This window comes from Agelaius tricolor, unplaced genomic scaffold (assembly GCF_023055355.1).
Source record: "Agelaius tricolor isolate 1412-34295 unplaced genomic scaffold, bAgeTri1.0.p SCAF_10, whole genome shotgun sequence".
Taxonomy (NCBI): domain Eukaryota; kingdom Metazoa; phylum Chordata; class Aves; order Passeriformes; family Icteridae; genus Agelaius; species Agelaius tricolor.
The window spans coordinates 20,624,573-20,640,425 of record NW_027269270.1 but is presented as its reverse complement, the minus strand read 5'-3'; the positions used below and the strand labels follow the sequence as shown (position 1 = coordinate 20,640,425).

Below are 15,853 nucleotides of genomic sequence, written 5' to 3'. Positions count from 1 at the left end.
CTGCTTTCCTGGTTCTCATCTGCCTTCCTTTCCCTGACCTCTTTGTGTCTGGTGGGAAGCTCACCCCTTCCCATGCTTCACTAGGCTCTGATACAGGGAGGGTTTGTGCTACCAGCCCACTTCCCTGTCCTTCCCAAGCCTTTGGGTAATTCTTGCTGCCCTGTGGCAGGTAAACATATTCCCCTGCATGAAAAAGCAGATCCCAGCATAACTGCTTTGATCTGGAGTCTTTCTTATGTCTTAGAGAATATCCCGTGCATCATTAATCAAGGGGAGCAGTTCAGTCCAACCTTACAAGAGGGGTAGGAAGGGTTGGGTGCCCAAAGCTGGCCCTTGCTGGTTCAGGGTTCTGTCCCCCCGGTATGGTAGGTGAATGCTGGCCAGGTGCATGGGCAGGTTCTTGGGGCCCAGACGAGGTACTGATGTGGGGGCCCTGGGTCTGTTAGAGAGCCTTTCCCTCCCCTCTCCTCACAGCCCACCATTTCCCAGTACTGGGCCCTGTTTCTCTGGTCTCCTTGGTGACAATCTCATCTCTCCTCGGCTTCTCTCCAGCACCTGAAAATAGCCTCCGAAAGTGGAGATGCCTGCTCCCTTCCCTGCTGCCAGCACCCGCGATGGCCAGGCTGGAGCCAGGCTGCTCTGCACAGCACAGCTGTAAGGGTCTGGCCCCATGGGCCCCTGCACCACTGCGGGATTTGGAACACCCTGTGAGCCAGCACCGAGCTCGTCCCTCCTCTTCCTGCCTGCTGTGAGGCAGCACCAGGGAACTCTTTGTACCCCGCCATGGGCCCGTATCCAGCTGTCCCCTGCAGCCAGAGAGCTGTCCCTTTGGCCCTGTAGCCACCAGCCCTGCAGCCAGCCCACAGCCTCCCAGAAATAGAAATCGGAGCCGGGAGCGGGCAGAGGGCGAGCAGGAGGGGATGGCCCCGCGGCAAGGAAGGAGGTTACCCCACAGGTCGGGCTGTCCCCGCCGTGGGAGCAGGGTCACCACGGACAGTGAGCTGCAGCAGGATCCCGGGCAGGGACAGGCAGGGCTGGGCAGCGCTGAGGACAAAGGGTCCGCATCCACCCAGCCCGTGGCTGGATCCAGCCATTCTCCAGCATCCCCGTGGAGGGGGGAACGCTGTGCCCCCACCGCGACGGGGCCGGGCAGCACCGGGCAGGCTGGACCGCTCCTGGAGGGCGGGGGGCGCGGAGCGGGGTGTCCCTCCGCTCTCTGCCCCCAGCTGTCCCTCCATCGTCCCCTCCCTCGGGTCCCCATGGCCAGCGCTGCCCCCGGGGCCGCCACCACCTAGTTCAGCCCGAGGCTGCGAGGTGGCTGCGGGCGCTGCTCGCTGGTGCCGGCCGTGTCCCCCCCCGCGGCGGTGGCGGTGGGGGCATGGCTGGCATTGCTCGCTGACACTCTATCTGCCAGGGCCACGCCAGCCGCGGGCCCAGAATAGCAGCGCTGCACCGCAGATAGCATGGAGCAGCTCCGTGGCCCCGCCGCGTCCCAGGTACCGTAAGGCTGGGTGGGGGGCGCGGCCCGACAGACCCCTGACTGGGGACAGGCCACCCCGGGGGCGGAAGAATGTGGGCGGCTGACGGGCCCCTTCCCACGGACATGCAGCCCTGGGGACAAGGACGTCCTTGCCCCAGCTGTGCCAAGCCCCTTGGGAACGGCTGGGGCAGGTGGTGCAGGGTGTCTTCTCTGTGTTGGCTCTAGGCTCCTTAGGAAGTGGTCCCTTCTCTGTGCTTTCATTATTTTAGGGTGGCCTGTAAACTTTGTCTCTGTCAGGAATGTTTGTGGGCGGGGTGGCTCTTCCCTCTGCATGTGCTGCTGTGTTATATAGGGTCTCCTGGGGACTGGGGGAACGGGGTCAGCCATCCGGCCCTGTGGACTCCCTTCCTCGGCTGCTGCTTTGTTAGTATAGGTTTCCTGGGATGGACCTGGTCCCCGGGAGGGGCCAGTGGGGTTGGCGAGGCTCTCTGCACGGGAAGAAGTGAGAACGGAATTTACACCTTGGGATTGGGAGAGGATGGGTGCAGAGCCACTGTGGGACATGCTTGGCTCCAACAGCAGAGAGAGAAGGCAGGAGGTCCTGCCATCCATGCCTTGTCCTGCTCTGGAGACCCCTGCTGTCTCCCCAGAGCAGGAGAACAAGCTGGGTGTCCTGGATTGGAGCTGCATGGAGACTGCAGGCTCTGGGGGTCCTGGGCTGGTGGGGGGTGCCCACATCCCCACCCTGAAAAGACAGTTCTCTCTGCCTGGCTTGGGTGGGCCAGAGCAACTGGGTGGGTGCAGGCAGAATCCATGGGTGGGGAAAAGATTGGGTTGATTCCTGCTGACCCCTGCTCACTGTGTGCCCTCTCAGGTGGCGCTGCTGGAAGCTGTTGCGTGCCCTGAGGAGGAAGGTGGGTAGCAGGAAGAGTCTAGGTGTGTAGGAGGGGGGACTGCCTTACCATGTGACAAGTGCATTGGTCCTCTGCCCACCCTGCCCATACCCCTCTCCTCAGCTGGAGTCTGCCCCAGGCTGGAGAACTGCTATGTGCTGCCCCTGTGGAATAGGGAATGGGGGCTCTGTCGGCAGCATCTCCTGCTCTCCCCAGGCAGGAGGGTGCTGAGTCCCAGCAGCTGAGACCCAGCAGCTCAGCTTACTGGCTAGGGCTGGGGTGACTTTGCCTGCAGGGTTTCCAAAGGCTGTATGCCCCGGGGAGGAGGAAGAGGAGGAGGAAGAATACAGGAGACCTGTCACCTTCACACTGGGAAATGAGATACTCGGGCTGGGCCCAGAGACCGAGTTTCAGACCCCTGATGCTGAGGTCTATATGCACTTCTTGAGGAGCCACTGCTGCTATGATGCCATCCCCACCAGCTGCAAGCTTGTTGTCTTTGACATCTCCCTGGAGGTGATAACCTGGGGGATGAGTGGGGATGGGCAGTGAAGAAGCAGGCTTGGGGATCCTCTGAACCCCTCTGCACTCTGCCAGCAGATCAAGAAAGCCTTTTTGGCACTGGTGGCCAACGGGGTTCGTGCTGCCCCTCTCTGGGACAGCAAGACACAGAGCTTTGTGGGTGAGTGGCAGAAGCAATGCCTGGCCCCATCCCCTGCCTGGCAGAGCGGGTACAGGCAGCGCTGCCAGCCCCACGTGTCTCCACAGGGATGCTCACCATCACCGACTTCATCAACATCCTCCACCGCTACTACCGCTCACCTTTGGTGAGTGCCACGAGGAGGGCTTGGGGGATCGGGACACGCATGGGGCAGGGAGTGGCTGTCCCCACCACTCCTGATCCCTTCTTAATCGCTAGACAATGACCAGGGGATGATTCCCGGCCAGATCAGCATCCACTTGTTGCTCCCCTGCCCCCAAAATGTAATCCCTGTGTTTGGGTGATGGGGCACGATGCCCAAGGAAGGGGGCAGTGTCTCAGAGTGCCACCATAGAGCCACCATGACCAGGGCATTTCCCTGCCTCCAGGTGCAGATCTACGAGGTGGAAGAGCACAAGATTGAGACCTGGAGAGGTAAAAATCATGTGGGTGGCTGGGCTGATATTGTCACACAGGGCATGGAGGTGGGCTCTGGGATTGTGGGGCTGCAAGAGAGGGCTGGAGGACCTCCTCTCATAGCTCTCCCTGTTGGCAGAGGTGTACCTGCAGGGCTCCCTCCAGCCACTGGTCTACATCTCTCCGAGCAATAGGTGAGAGCCTGTCCACTGGGGGAGAGCACACCCCTTGCAGTGGGGTGTGTGTGCACCTGAATACAGCCCTGTCCCACAATGATGTCCACATCACCCACAGCCTCTTCGATGCTGTCTACTCCCTGATCAAGCACAAGATCCACCGCCTGCCTGTCATTGAGCCTGTCTCGGGCAATGTCCTGCACATCCTAACGCACAAGCGCATCCTCAAGTTCCTCCACATCTTTGTGAGTGCTGGGGTTGTTTGTGCACACTCATGGCTGGTGTCACAGGCAAGGGTGTCAAGGTACAAGCAGGTGCCAGCCCAGCCCTGCCCTGTCCCATTGAAGGCTTCTACCATCCCCAAGCCACGCTTCCTGAAGAAAACAGTGCAGGAACTGTGCATTGGCACCTTCCGTGATCTGGCCGTCGTGGCTGAGTCTGCCCCAGTCTACACTGCCTTGGAGATTTTTGTGGATCGCCGTGTCTCTGCCTTGCCTGTCATCAATGATGCTGGTACCTGGGGAGGGAAAAAGTGACGTCCTCATCTCCCTCTGCTAGCAGCTCCAGCACCATCCCTGACCAGAACCCCTCTCCTGGCCCCTGGGCTGCCCCTTGGGTATGGGAGGAAAATGGCAGGTGGTCCCTTCTGCAGCCCCTGCACTGTTTCTCTTTGCAGGGCAGGTGGTTGGCCTGTACTCGCGGTTTGATGTCATTGTGAGTACCCTGCATGTGTGCATGCCCAGGCTCAAGTTTGGCCCCTTGCATGCACTGGTGGGGTGCTTATACCTGTCTGTGCCCATGCCAACCCACCCCACATGCAGTGTCATGTATGTGCCAGTGCACATCTGCTCTGTGCATCTCCTGGGCTCGGTGTCCCTTCTGTGGTGGCACAATGGGGTGCAAGGACACCTTGGGGCGCTGAATGGGGACACATCTATCACAGCACCTGGCAGCCCAGAAGACCTACAACAACCTGGACATCAGTGTGAGGGAGGCGCTGCGGCAGCGCACTGTCTGCCTGGAGGGGGTCCTCACCTGCTACCCCCACGAACCCATGGAGGACATAATTGACCGCATTGCCAAGGAGCAGGTGAGTGGCCGGGGTGCTGTGTGCCAGCCACGGCTGCCAGCTGCCCAGCCTGCCTGTGATGCTCTGCCCGCACCCACAGGTCCATCGCCTGGTTCTGGTGGATGAGAACCACTACCCGCGGGGCATCGTCTCCCTCTCTGACATCCTGCAGGCCCTTGTGCTCACTCCCGCAGGTATTGATGCTCTTAGCTCTTAGCCCACGGTGCTCCATCTCTCTCCACTTGCACCCTCAATTTCTCTCCACTTCAGGTAGGCACCACCCCCCCATTGCTGTGTGCCTGTCCCCTCCCTGCTGCTGGGTCACCTGCCTCTGCCCCATCCAAAGTGGTCCTGGGGGATGGAGGAGGCTGGGGCTGGGGTCTGGTAGCGCTGGGTGCCCAGGTGGGGACAGCAGGACGCAGATACTGCCTGTCCCAGGGGTACACAAGGATCACAGGGGATCCCTGGTGACTGTGAGGAAGGATGGGGGCACCTTCCATGGAGACACTCTGCCAGAATCCCATTCAGGCAGCATGTGGAATGCAGGTTTTGCAGGTCCCTGGGCTTTGGGCTAGATGAGGGTTTTGGGGTGTGATGCACCCCAAGATAAAAGCCTATTTTTTATCTTGCCTCATTCTCCTCCTGAGACCTGAGCACCTCCAGTGCCATTCCCAAAGGACACAGAGCGGACAGACCCCCACTCACACACCCCAGACCTGCTGCCCACCACTAGCCATAAACAAAATGTGGCCAGCCCATGGGCCCCAGCTGGCAGAGCCCCCCACCCCCTCCACTTGCAACAGCCCCAAAACTGTCTGTTCCAGAGACAGGGCTCGCTCCCAGGTGGCACTGGAACCACACTGCCTGGCCACCTGCAGCCAGCTCTGCTCACCCACTGCCTAGTGAATCCTCACTGGCTATGGATGGGCATGGTCCTGACACCCACTGTGGCACCTCTTTAGGGGTGAAATGAGGAGGGGGGAGCTGGCTCCAGTTCCCAATTGCTTCCCAAAGGTAATTATGCTTTTTGGGGTGGTGGTGGGCAATGGGTTGGGACAGGCCTGTGCCTACCAGTTCCCCCAGCAATGCCCACCTGCTCTGCACAGAAGGGGACTGGGGATGGTATGTGTTAGCCACAAATGGGATATCCCCCTTGCCCCCCTCCCCCGATCACAGTGCATTGCTCACCCTGTTCCTGATGCCCACAGGGGCGGCTGTATCAGGAGCTGCAGGGGGCCACTGAGATGTCCCATGCCAGCCAAGCTTCCATCCCTCCTACCCCAGGGCTTGCATACAAGCAAGGACTGGAGGAAAGACCCCAGTGTCCACTGGGAGGGCTGGAGGGGCCATGTCACAGAGTGGCCAGTCCAGCACTGATTGGAGGTTATGGTCTCACACGCTCTCTTGCCTCACAGGCATCGATCGATCCTCACTCTGAAGACACCAGGGAAATGCCACTGTCTTGTCTGACTTGGGGATGTCCTGCATGACCTGTGAGAAGGAGGCTTGGGCCCGAAGGCTCTCTGTGGGGAGGACATGCCTGTTCACCCCAGTCCTCAGGCTCGTCTTGAGTCCAGGGCTAGATCCTGCTGGTCTTGGAGAGGCAGAAACACTGAAAATGGGACCCAGGGGTGCCTCCGGCCAGTGAGCACACAGTGATGCTCAGTGGGCACTGTGCTGAGGGACATGCCTGCAGCTGGGCAGAGGACCTGGCCACCCTCTGCCATCCTGCTGATGGATCTGAGCGTTTCTGTTGTGGCTCCCTCCTAGTGAACACAGTCCCGCTGTCTGTGCTCGGTGCCTGGTAGCGTAGGCTCAGCTGCACACACAGGCTTTTTTATTTTAGGGTCACATGGGGCTGGGGCTCTCTGGCAGAGGCACAGTCTGTGCCAGAGCTGGCAGCAGGATGGGCACTTGCATGGAGACCCTGTGCACGTTTTGGGGTGGGCAGGGGATATTTATTTATTTATTTGTTAGTCTGTTCAGCCTTGCTGTAACAAAACAGCCTGATCCAAGAACTGCCTCTTGCCTTTCTGGGGTAAAGCTGGGCATGACTCCTCTGGAGAGAACCAGGCTGGGGAAGGGGTACTGGCTGTTTGCCAGCAAGTTTGGCACTAGCAGGGTAGTACCTCGGCACATGTGGGTAGAACCAAGGGGATGGGGACACAGGGCATGCAGTCTTAATCATCTTGGTGCTGTGCAGATCCCTTCAGGACACACTGAGGGACAGAAGCTTTGGTACCAGCAAGGTTTCTGCCTGCTGCTTCCCTCAGTCCAAGAAGAAGGAACTTATGAGGGGTTCACTGTTAAAAATGTCCCATGCCCCATCCCTCAAGGCCTCTGGGAAAAAGGCAATGCATCCCCTGCCTGTGGCTGCTACTAGCTGTGAGCCTTGCAATGGTCCTGGCTTGGGGGTAGGGGATGCTGAGCTCATCTTTTTCCTCCTGCTTTGCCTGCAGCGAGCCCTGCCATTCCTGTTACTCCATATCAGCATCTCAGTGCAATAATGGCTGACAGTGGAAAGTCCCAGGAACTAAACACCCCTCCTGAGCCGGCTGGCTCTCACAGGGGATGCAATACCAGTGCTGGGTGGTGACAGGCCTCCTCCCATCACAAGGAATGTGTTATTGCTGTGCTTTCCCAGGACCAGGGCTGGCTCTGTCCCTTGGGAAAGGTGCAAACCCCAAACACCACCAGCACTCAACCCTCCCCTGGGGGCAAGGGGAAAAGTGAGGCACAGAGAAGTTTCTGAGGCCAAGGTCAGCTGTTCAGAGAGGACCCAGATGTCCTGGCTCTGGGCACAGATCCACGCGCAGCTACACAAGGACAGGACGAAGGAGACACCGAATGGCTGCAAGCCCCCTCCCTGCTTTCCCCCAGCCCCAAAAGAGCTCCCAGGTTCCTGACACAGCCCAGCTGGGCACAGTAGGGGGGGGACACAACCCCCCTGCAGTGTGTCAAAGGCACAGCAGTTCCCCTAGCCTCCTGCTGATTTTGGGCAAGGGGCTACTAGTGGCCCAGGGGTGATTTGGGGGCAATCTCTCATCTCCCCCACCCTTCCCACTGTGGGGCTGTGAGCCCCCTGGCCCAAGCTGGCCAGGGAAGGGGTTTGCCTTCCTGTCCTCCTTGTGGGGCAGTAAGGGGATCTCCATTTGGCACCCAGGGTGGGGGTGGACGTGCAGTCAGGGGGCTCCCGGGCGAGCGATGAATTCCAGGTTGATGGGCTTGTCAGCCACCAGGACAATGCGGGACACAGACGTCACTTCTACGCCACGGGGGTCCGGCCGCACCTCAAATGCCTGGATCATCTGTGGGGAGAAGGGGTTGGCAGTGCCTCGGGGACTCCCTGGGACACCCATCCCAGCTCATGGCAAGACACCCAAAGTGAAGGGATCCCTACTTACCCTGGCAAGGGCCAGGTGCATCTCCAGCTCAGCGATGCGGCGCCCGACACACGCGCGGACCCCGTAGCCGAAGGGGATGGAGCTGAAGGGGTGGTGAGGGGAGCCGTGCCCCCGGAGCCAGCGCTGGGGCAGGAACCGCTCGGGCTCGGGGAAGTAGGTCTCATCATGGGACATCGCGTAGTGCGCCAGGACAAAGAGGGTCTGCAGGGGGGAATTGGGGGTTAATGACCCCGCTGAGTGCAGCGGGGGTCCCCACAGCACGGCCCCCACTCACATTCTTGGGGAAGAGGTAGTCTCCGATGACAATGTCCTTCTCATAGAAGACCCTGGCATTGGTGGGCACCACAGGGTAGACTCTGGGATATGGAGAGAGTTAGTGGGGGAGCAGAACTCATCTGGAGATCCAGGAGAGAGTGAGATGAGACGCGGGCAGGACAAGGCTCAGCAGCTCCCCAGGGGGGAGGTGGATATTCACAGTCCAGAGGAACTGAAATCCAGCCTTGCCTCCTGCCTGGTTGGTGCATGCCCCCTGGAGAAGGAGCTGATGACCAGGACCTCAGGGCAGGGACAAGGCTGGGACGTACCTCAGAGTCTCCTTGATAATGGCCCGAAGCATCGGCAACTTAGGGATATCCTCAGCAGCAGGAAACCGGTTGGGAGGCACAACAGCTTTCAGCTCCTGGTACAGGGTCTCCTGGATGTCTGGGTCCCGGGAGAGGTGGTACAAAGCCCAGGACAGCGTGTTGGAGGTCTGGGGAATGGAGCACCAGGGGGAGTGAAGGAATTGGGGCCAGTAGCTGAACAGCCTTGTGCCAAGCACAGCATCAGTATGGCACCAGAGAGCCCCTGCTCTGGTATGCAGAAAAGTCAGGGGTGAGGGGCAGCAAGCACAGGGGAGAGGGAGGCAGGGAGCAGAGGACAGGGTCTGTACTGACCAATCCCTGAGGGTTTGCCCTTGTAGAGCATCAGCCCCAACTGGGCTAGAGCTCGCAAGGGCTGGGTGGAGCATGGCCCCATGGGTTCCCTTGGGCATGGAGCACAGCAGGGATCCCCTGACAGCAGCTGCCTGGCTCTCACCGTGTCCACACCGGCCAGCAGCAACTCGGCCACGCTGCCATAGACCTCATCCAGGCTGAGTCTGCCACTGGCCAGCAGGTAGCTCAGGTAGCCAGACACCTCCGTGCCACGCTCCACCTGCCCCTCCAGCTCCTCCATCTTTCGGTCAATCAGTTTCTTGCCTGCAGGGACAGAGAGTAGGAACCAGAGCTCACAGAGCGAGGGCTGCCAATAAGACATTTGGCCAGGGACTGCCCTGCTTTTGAGGGTCCTTAGGGAGTCCAGTGCCACCACACTGGATCCCCACCATCACCGCTCACCAAAGGCAAAGATGGTGTCCCAGCTGTCCAGGTAACGGTCCCAGAAGGGCAGCACCTTGCGGCTCCATCGGGGCAGGACGGTGGCAAAGATGGAGTTCTTGAACATGAGGTTGATGGAGTCAATGAAGCGCTGGGTCTCAGCAGGGACCTGCTGCTTGAGGCACCCGATGCGGGTCTCAAAGAGGATGTAAGAGATGCCTGTAGGGGACAAACAGCATCCAGACCTCTGGAGGAATGGGAATGGTGGGACAGGGCAGGGGTGAGGGAGAGGACACCCCTACCTTCCAGGGCAAAGCGGTAGAGCAGGTTGGCCACGTCCCCCACCAGCACCCCCGAGGGGCTGCGGCTCCGCTCCTCCCGCAGGCGCACCATCAGGTCTGACACCACCTCCCCGATGGCATCCGCGTACAGCAGCGCCTCCGAGGGCTTCAGCAGCCGCTTGTTGAGGACCTGGCGCAGGCGGTACCAGCGCTCCCCTTCCCTGGATGGGGACAAGGTTCAGCGCTGGGGGCACGGACGGGCAGGGGGCAGTGGCTGGCAGCAGTTCCCCAATCCCTGTGCGCACACTCCCCACCCAGGCTGGAACCATCCCAGGGGTCATTCCGCCTGCCATGGCCATGCCCTTCTACTTGGTGGGGACAGGCAGCTTGCAGGAGTGGGAGTAATGCCAACTGCCACCTGGGCCCTGCACCTAGGGAAGGGGCAGGAGATGTATGCTGGCCCAGAGAGCGCAGCCAGGGCGGGACTCACTCGGTGAAGGGTCCGTAGGGCAGGCGCCGGGTGTCCCGGTGCTCCTTCCACAGCGCCATGTCGCTGCGCATGGGGTACTTGCCCTCCTGCCGCAGCAGCTGCTCCAGCACCACTGGGCTCCCAATGTTGATGTTCCTATAATGTCCGAAGGTTGACTTCCAGATAGGTCCATAAAGGCGTCGGGATATCACCTGTGATGCACACAAAGCATGGCAGGGCCAATGGGACAAGTTGGGTCAGATCCTCCCTGCCCCAACCCTGAACGAGCCTATCTGCACCCATCCCATGGACCCCTCTGCATCACCTCAGCTCATGCACCTGCCTCTGACCCCTGACACCCCCAAGCTGGCAGCATCCTTGAAGTGCTCTGCAGATGGCCTGGGCTGGTGTCTCCGGGCTCATTTCCTCTCCCGGCATTAAGTACACCAGGCACTGACCCCTCAGCACAGACTGGCACATCCTTCATCCACCCCAGAGATGCAGAGACAGCCTGGTGGGTCTTTTGGGGAAGGACGACCAAGAACGGACAGCAGGGACAGAGACAACTGCCAAGCACAGGAGTGTGCTGAGATGCAGGACCATTGCAGCAACCACCAGCAGGGCTAAGTCCTGCTGCTTCCAGCATGGCCCAGGCTCTGCTTAACCTGGGGACAACAGTTGCTGAGTGAGTCCTTGAACTCACCAGCCAGTAAGGGTGGTTAATGATCAGCAGTGGGAGGGCAGCACCAGGCTAGGGCATGACTGGGCTGCTCCCAGAACAGGCTGTCACGTCCAGGGCATGGCCCTGGGGCCACAGGCCAGCTAGGGGATGTTCACCAGCATCAGCCCTGCTCTGGGCCCTGTTGGCTGCAGGTGCCCTCTCCTTGTCTGCAGCCACAGGTGCCATGCCTGCTGCCCTGGCCGGGAGCACCGTGACCTCCAAGTGCATCCCTTGGGGGCAGCTGGGCAGCCCTTTGCAAATGGATCTGCACAGGGCCGTGTCCAAATGCCACTTTCCAGCCCACCCAGGCACAGCCAGAGCCCCTGCAGAGCATGTCCAAGCATGGGGGGGGATGCAGGGGACTTAGCAGGCAAGCCCTGGTCCCCATTCCCCGTGGCTGCGGGGATGCACGTGGTACAATCTCCCTTGGTGACTGTCTGCATCGCAGCCTGTGCCTGGATTCAGCTGGATTCGTCACCACGGGGAGACGTTCCTCGTTCCTCGTGCATGGTGGCAGGAGGAGGGGGAGGGACGGCCGCCCCGGTATGCAGGCAGCTCGTGGGCATGGGGCAGCTGTGCCCCGGCTTGGAGCCTGCCGACCAGCATCTGCTGGCAGCCAGGACCTGACACAGTGCAGGCCTTGGAGAGCTGGGCTGTGAGGAGCTAGTGCTGCCTGGATCTGGGGAAAGGCACCTCCAGAGCATGTGAGCATCTTTCTGCAAAGCCAGGCTGTGTCCCAAGGGCAGGAGGGAGCTCCAGTACCTACACCCCAAAATCCCACTGTCCTGTGACAACACCTTCTCCAACCAGCAGCGCCTGGTGCTCTGAGATGCCAGGGGGGCCTGATCCCGCACGCTTCTCGGGCTGGTCAGAGCTCCAGGGTGCTGGAAGATGCCGCCTGGCTTGCAGCCAGCCAAGCCCATTGCTTGCTTCATCCGACGTATGAGGAAGTGTTGACAGAAGAAAACAAATACCTCTGCCTACCCCTCCCCTGTCTTGTATCATCTGCCCAAAAACCTGCCCTGTCACCTGCACCCAAAACCGCTGCTCCCTCCAGCTGTCACAGCCGGGAGCCCAGGGATGCCAGGACCCTGTGAGATGCCCCCGAACCTTTGCCCTCAGCTGCCCGGCCGGCTCGGGGATGCTGGAGCAGCCCTGGGTTGGCTGGACCCTCCCGAGGTCACTCGGTTCTGCTGGTCCCTCTCTGCCTGCTGCCCCAGCATCACCCTACGGCGCCGGGTGCCCCCCACCGCCCAGCCCCTCTGCTCCCCGGCACTGCCGCCCCCGCTCTACTCCCTGCCGTCACTTGTCGGCAGCTAACCCCCTCCCTGGAACCCATCTCCCCTTATCCCCAGCCCGCACCCACTCCCTCCCCTGCAAAGCCCCCCGGGTCCAGCACCCTCCCTGCAGCCCCCCCGGCAGCCCCTCCATCCCACGCACCCCTCCGAACCCTCCTCCCCCCCTACGCCCCCGAGCAGGGTCGCCAGGCCCCCGCGCAGCCCGAGCCCCGCACGCCCGCAGCCCCGGGCCGGGCTGCCCCGGCGCACCTGCAGCCGGTGCGTGTGCAGCAGGTAGCCCCGCAGGAACAGCCAGACGAAAGTACGGAGCAGCCCCGGCCCCGGCAGCTCCTCCGGTCCCTTCAGCCGCGCCGGCCCCGCCGCCGCTGCCGCCGAGCCCCCGGTCCTGCGCGGCGGTCCCGGGCTGCTGCGCGGCGGCGGCGGGCGGGGGCGCAGGAGCAGCGGCAGCAGCGGCCACCGGGCCCCGCCGCTCGGGCCCGCCATGCTCCGTCGGCAGCGCACGGGACGGGGCGGGGCGGGGAGGCACCGAGGGTGGTGGGGGGCGGCACCGGGGGCGGTGCGGGGGGCGGTGCGGGGGCGGCGACCGGGCACCGGCACCGGGGACCGAGCATCGCGCACCGGGTACCGCGCACCGGGAAGAGAGAATCGCGCACCCGCTGCCTTGCGCAACGGATACTGGCCCCGGCTGCTGCGCTCTGGATGCGGGGTACCGGCTGCTGCTCAGCGGGGACCGGGCACGGGGCAGTCCGTACCGTGAGCCGTGTGCCGGCTGCGGCACACCTTCCACCGGGCCGTGGAGACCGGCTGCAGCGTGCCACGTACTCGGTGCAGCACACCGGCTACCATGAGCCATACACCGAGTACTGCACAGTGGTGACTGCTCAGCAGCATCACAGACCAGGCAGCGGGTGCTGGGTGCTGGAAGTGGCACCAGCGGTGCCCAGTGCCATGTAGCAGGTACTGGGTGCCAGGTGTTGTGCCTGGTGGAGCCTTGCACAAGGCAGCTGGCAGCCAGCACTGACGTGGCACGGCAGGTACAGCGCCCTGGCACGATGGAGCCAGGTGCTGCTGTATCCTGGGCATTGCACATAGGCAGGGGGTGCTGGGCATTGTGCACCAGGCACGGGCAGGAGGACTGGGCACAGCACCAGCCAGGGCACAACATGTGCCAGCACTGGCATTGCGCTCTGGCACTGGATTTCACATCCCAGAACTTGCACACCTTGCATCAGCTCCAGGTTCGCCGCTGGGCTGCTCTTTATGTCTGCTTGCCCTCCTGGACTGAGCCCTCCTGCCCTGCTTCTGTTCCCTGCCTGTCACCCCCTGGGTCTGCCTTGTCCCCCAGCAGGGCAGGATGATGCTGTGGAGAGCTGGGTCCAAACCATCCCAGGCTCTCTCTCAACACTTCCTCCAGGCACTGCCAGCCAGGACCACGGGTGGGGAGACCTTGGTAAGCCCACTGTGGCTGCTGGCAGCACACTGGAGGGAGGTTTGGTATGTTTTCATGCCAGTGACAGAACAGTGCCAGCTCCTGCCTCAGGCTGGTGCAGGCCAAGCTGTCCAGCCCTGAGCAGGACCCTGCTGGGGTGTCTGGGACCATGCATGCAGGACGTGTCTGCTCTGGCCAGCCTGGGACAGTGGGGCAGGCAGGATCCTGTCCAGGTGTCACTCCAGGGGCGTCCCACGCCATGTCTCTGGGACACCAGTGCTGATCATTAACTGCCCTTATCGGGCATTGGGTACAAGGTCCTGGCCAGGGAGGCTGTGTGAGGCTGGGCAGGTATCTGGGAGCCCCGTGAGTGGCTGTTCTTGCCCTCGGTCCTGTCTCACCAGGGCACCGGGAGTGTCCCGTGCCAGGCTCCAGGCTGATGCTTTGTGTGCTCCCTGCCAGCGGGGCCGGGACTGGGGTGCAGGACACGGGCACCCCGGAGTTTGTAGACACCCCTGAGGCACCCCAGGCTGGGACAGCCAAGAACGAGCGCCTGCTGCCATCTCATGGCTGCTCACAGCCAGCTCTGTCGCTTGCCCTGCCCCGGCCGGGTTCAGAGCCGGTGCAGCAGGAAAATCCCCGCCCGAGGACTTCTGTGAGCTCCCAGCCTGGGAAACTGAGACCCTGTAGCTCTCACACCCCCTTGGCCTTGGCCTCTCCCAGCCTGCTGTGCTTCCCCTTGCCGGGCAGTGGAACCCTACCACCTCTTTCAATTTAAAACAATCGCCTCTTGCAAAAAGAGTGAAAACTACGGCTCCTGGTAAAAGGTCTCTCTCTATCTTTCTTATAAGCCTGTTTATATATTGAAAGGTTGCAATGAGATGTTCCCGAGCCTTCTCCAGGTTGCACAACAAAAATCTCTCAGCCTGTCTTCACGGGAGAGGTGCTCCAGCACCCCGATCATTTTGTAGCCTTGTCTGGCTCGTGCAAACCTGCTCCAACAGGTTCATGTCTCTCGCACTGAGGACCCCAGAGCTGCTCTGCTTCAGGTGGGTTCTCACAAGTGTGGAGTGGAGCAGGAGCAACCTTCCCTGCCCTGCTGGGCATGCTCCTTATTTTCCAGTCTCAGACCTGATCTGCAAGTTGTCAGCTCATTTACTGTTTTTGATCGACCAGTGCCTCCGACTCCTCTACAGGCCAGCTCTCCATCCATCCATCCATCCATCCATCCATCCATCCATCCATCCATCCCGCAGACAAAACCGGTACTAGGGTCGCCCCGACCTGTGTTCAGGACCTCGCACTCGGCCTTGTGAAGGGCAGGGCTGTACCACCGCAGCGATTCCCCAGGCCTGTCCCCGGTGCCCCGCAACCTGCTCGGGACGCGGAGCGGGGCACCGTTATCCCGGCTCCTTCCCGCTCCTGCCGCTAGGCTGTGCTCCCCGTCCTCGGACGGCGGGAGCGGCGCGGGCACCGGCGGGGACCGGCGGGGCCGCTGCCAGGGTTGCGGGGGAGGCGGTGCTGGGAGGGGGGGCCGGGAGGGTTGGGTGAATCAGCCCCTCTCAGAGTCTCCAGGAGGGGACTTCCGAAGGGAACAGGCTGGGCCATAACCCATGCAGGCCGGAGGATGCCGCCCGGAGCCGGGGACACCGCCAGCTCCCGGGAGGTCCCGCAGTGCGGGGCCAGCCCAGCCTGGCGACAAGCGCAGCAGAGGCGAGAGAGCAAATGCTGTCTTCAGCCGTGGGGATGTGGAGCTGGGGGTGGCAGGTCACATCCTGTGTGTCACTTTGCCTCAGGGATGCTGTGACTGTATTCATCCCACAGAGCCATTGTCAGGTCTGACCTCATCTCCCTGGCAGGACCTGTGGGTGCAGAGTCAGGCACTGTGGGACCCCCTGCCTCTCTGTCCCTCAGCCATCCACCACACACTGCTTACAGAGGGTCCTGGCTGCTGGTCCTCCTCAGAGGGAGGGACTCCTCCTTTATGTGACCTGTGCAGGGTCACCCAGGAGCTGGAAATCTTTCCCAGAGCTGCATCCACTGACCCCGATTTGCTCTCCCACAGATGGGGGGAGGAAGTGGGGTGTCCCAGGGGAGGGCATCCCTTGACTCATCCCCAGGAAAGCCCAGGCTGTGAGAAGGCTGATCCTGGGTCTGAGGA

General features: G+C 61.7%; 2 protein-coding genes across 2 annotated transcripts; one reads left to right on the top strand and one right to left on the bottom strand.

Annotated features, from left to right (window-relative positions):
* Positions 1–1,463: 1,463 nt before the first annotated feature.
* PRKAG3 (protein kinase AMP-activated non-catalytic subunit gamma 3) lies at positions 1,464–6,747 on the top strand. Its single transcript, XM_071435140.1, is given in 13 exon segments — positions 1,464–1,496; positions 2,355–2,394; positions 2,669–2,889; positions 2,971–3,097; positions 3,100–3,200; positions 3,463–3,508; positions 3,630–3,684; positions 3,785–3,911; positions 4,014–4,179; positions 4,343–4,380; positions 4,610–4,756; positions 4,836–5,005; positions 6,151–6,747. Coding segments are annotated over 12 exon segments (1,218 nt in total). The 3' UTR covers positions 4,953–5,005; positions 6,151–6,747.
* A 733-nt stretch (positions 6,748–7,480) lies between these two features.
* CYP27A1 (cytochrome P450 family 27 subfamily A member 1) lies at positions 7,481–12,783 on the bottom strand. The gene is made up of 9 exons (XM_071435139.1): positions 12,513–12,783; positions 10,266–10,456; positions 9,797–9,996; positions 9,516–9,713; positions 9,217–9,377; positions 8,724–8,890; positions 8,414–8,495; positions 8,140–8,340; positions 7,481–8,043 (listed from the first exon to the last, which is right to left on the bottom strand). The coding sequence occupies exons 1-9, from the start codon at positions 12,744–12,746 to the stop codon at positions 7,918–7,920; spliced, it is 1,560 nt and encodes a 519-aa protein (XP_071291240.1). The 5' UTR covers positions 12,747–12,783; the 3' UTR covers positions 7,481–7,917.
* Between the last annotated feature and the right edge of the window lie 3,070 nt (positions 12,784–15,853).

Bases quoted from the DNA above. Each gene is read 5' to 3' on its own strand.
- CYP27A1 (XM_071435139.1), bottom strand. From the start codon at position 12,746: ATGGCGGGCCCGAGCGGCGGGGCCCGGTGGCCGCTGCTGCCGCTGCTC. The intron at 8,891-9,216 runs GTGAGAGCCAGG...TCCATTCCCCAG, and splicing joins TGCTGGCCGGTGTGGACACG to ACCTCCAACACGCTGTCCTG. The intron at 8,341-8,413 runs GTGAGTGGGGGC...TCCCCCCTGCAG, and splicing joins ACTACCTCTTCCCCAAGAAT to ACCCTCTTTGTCCTGGCGCA.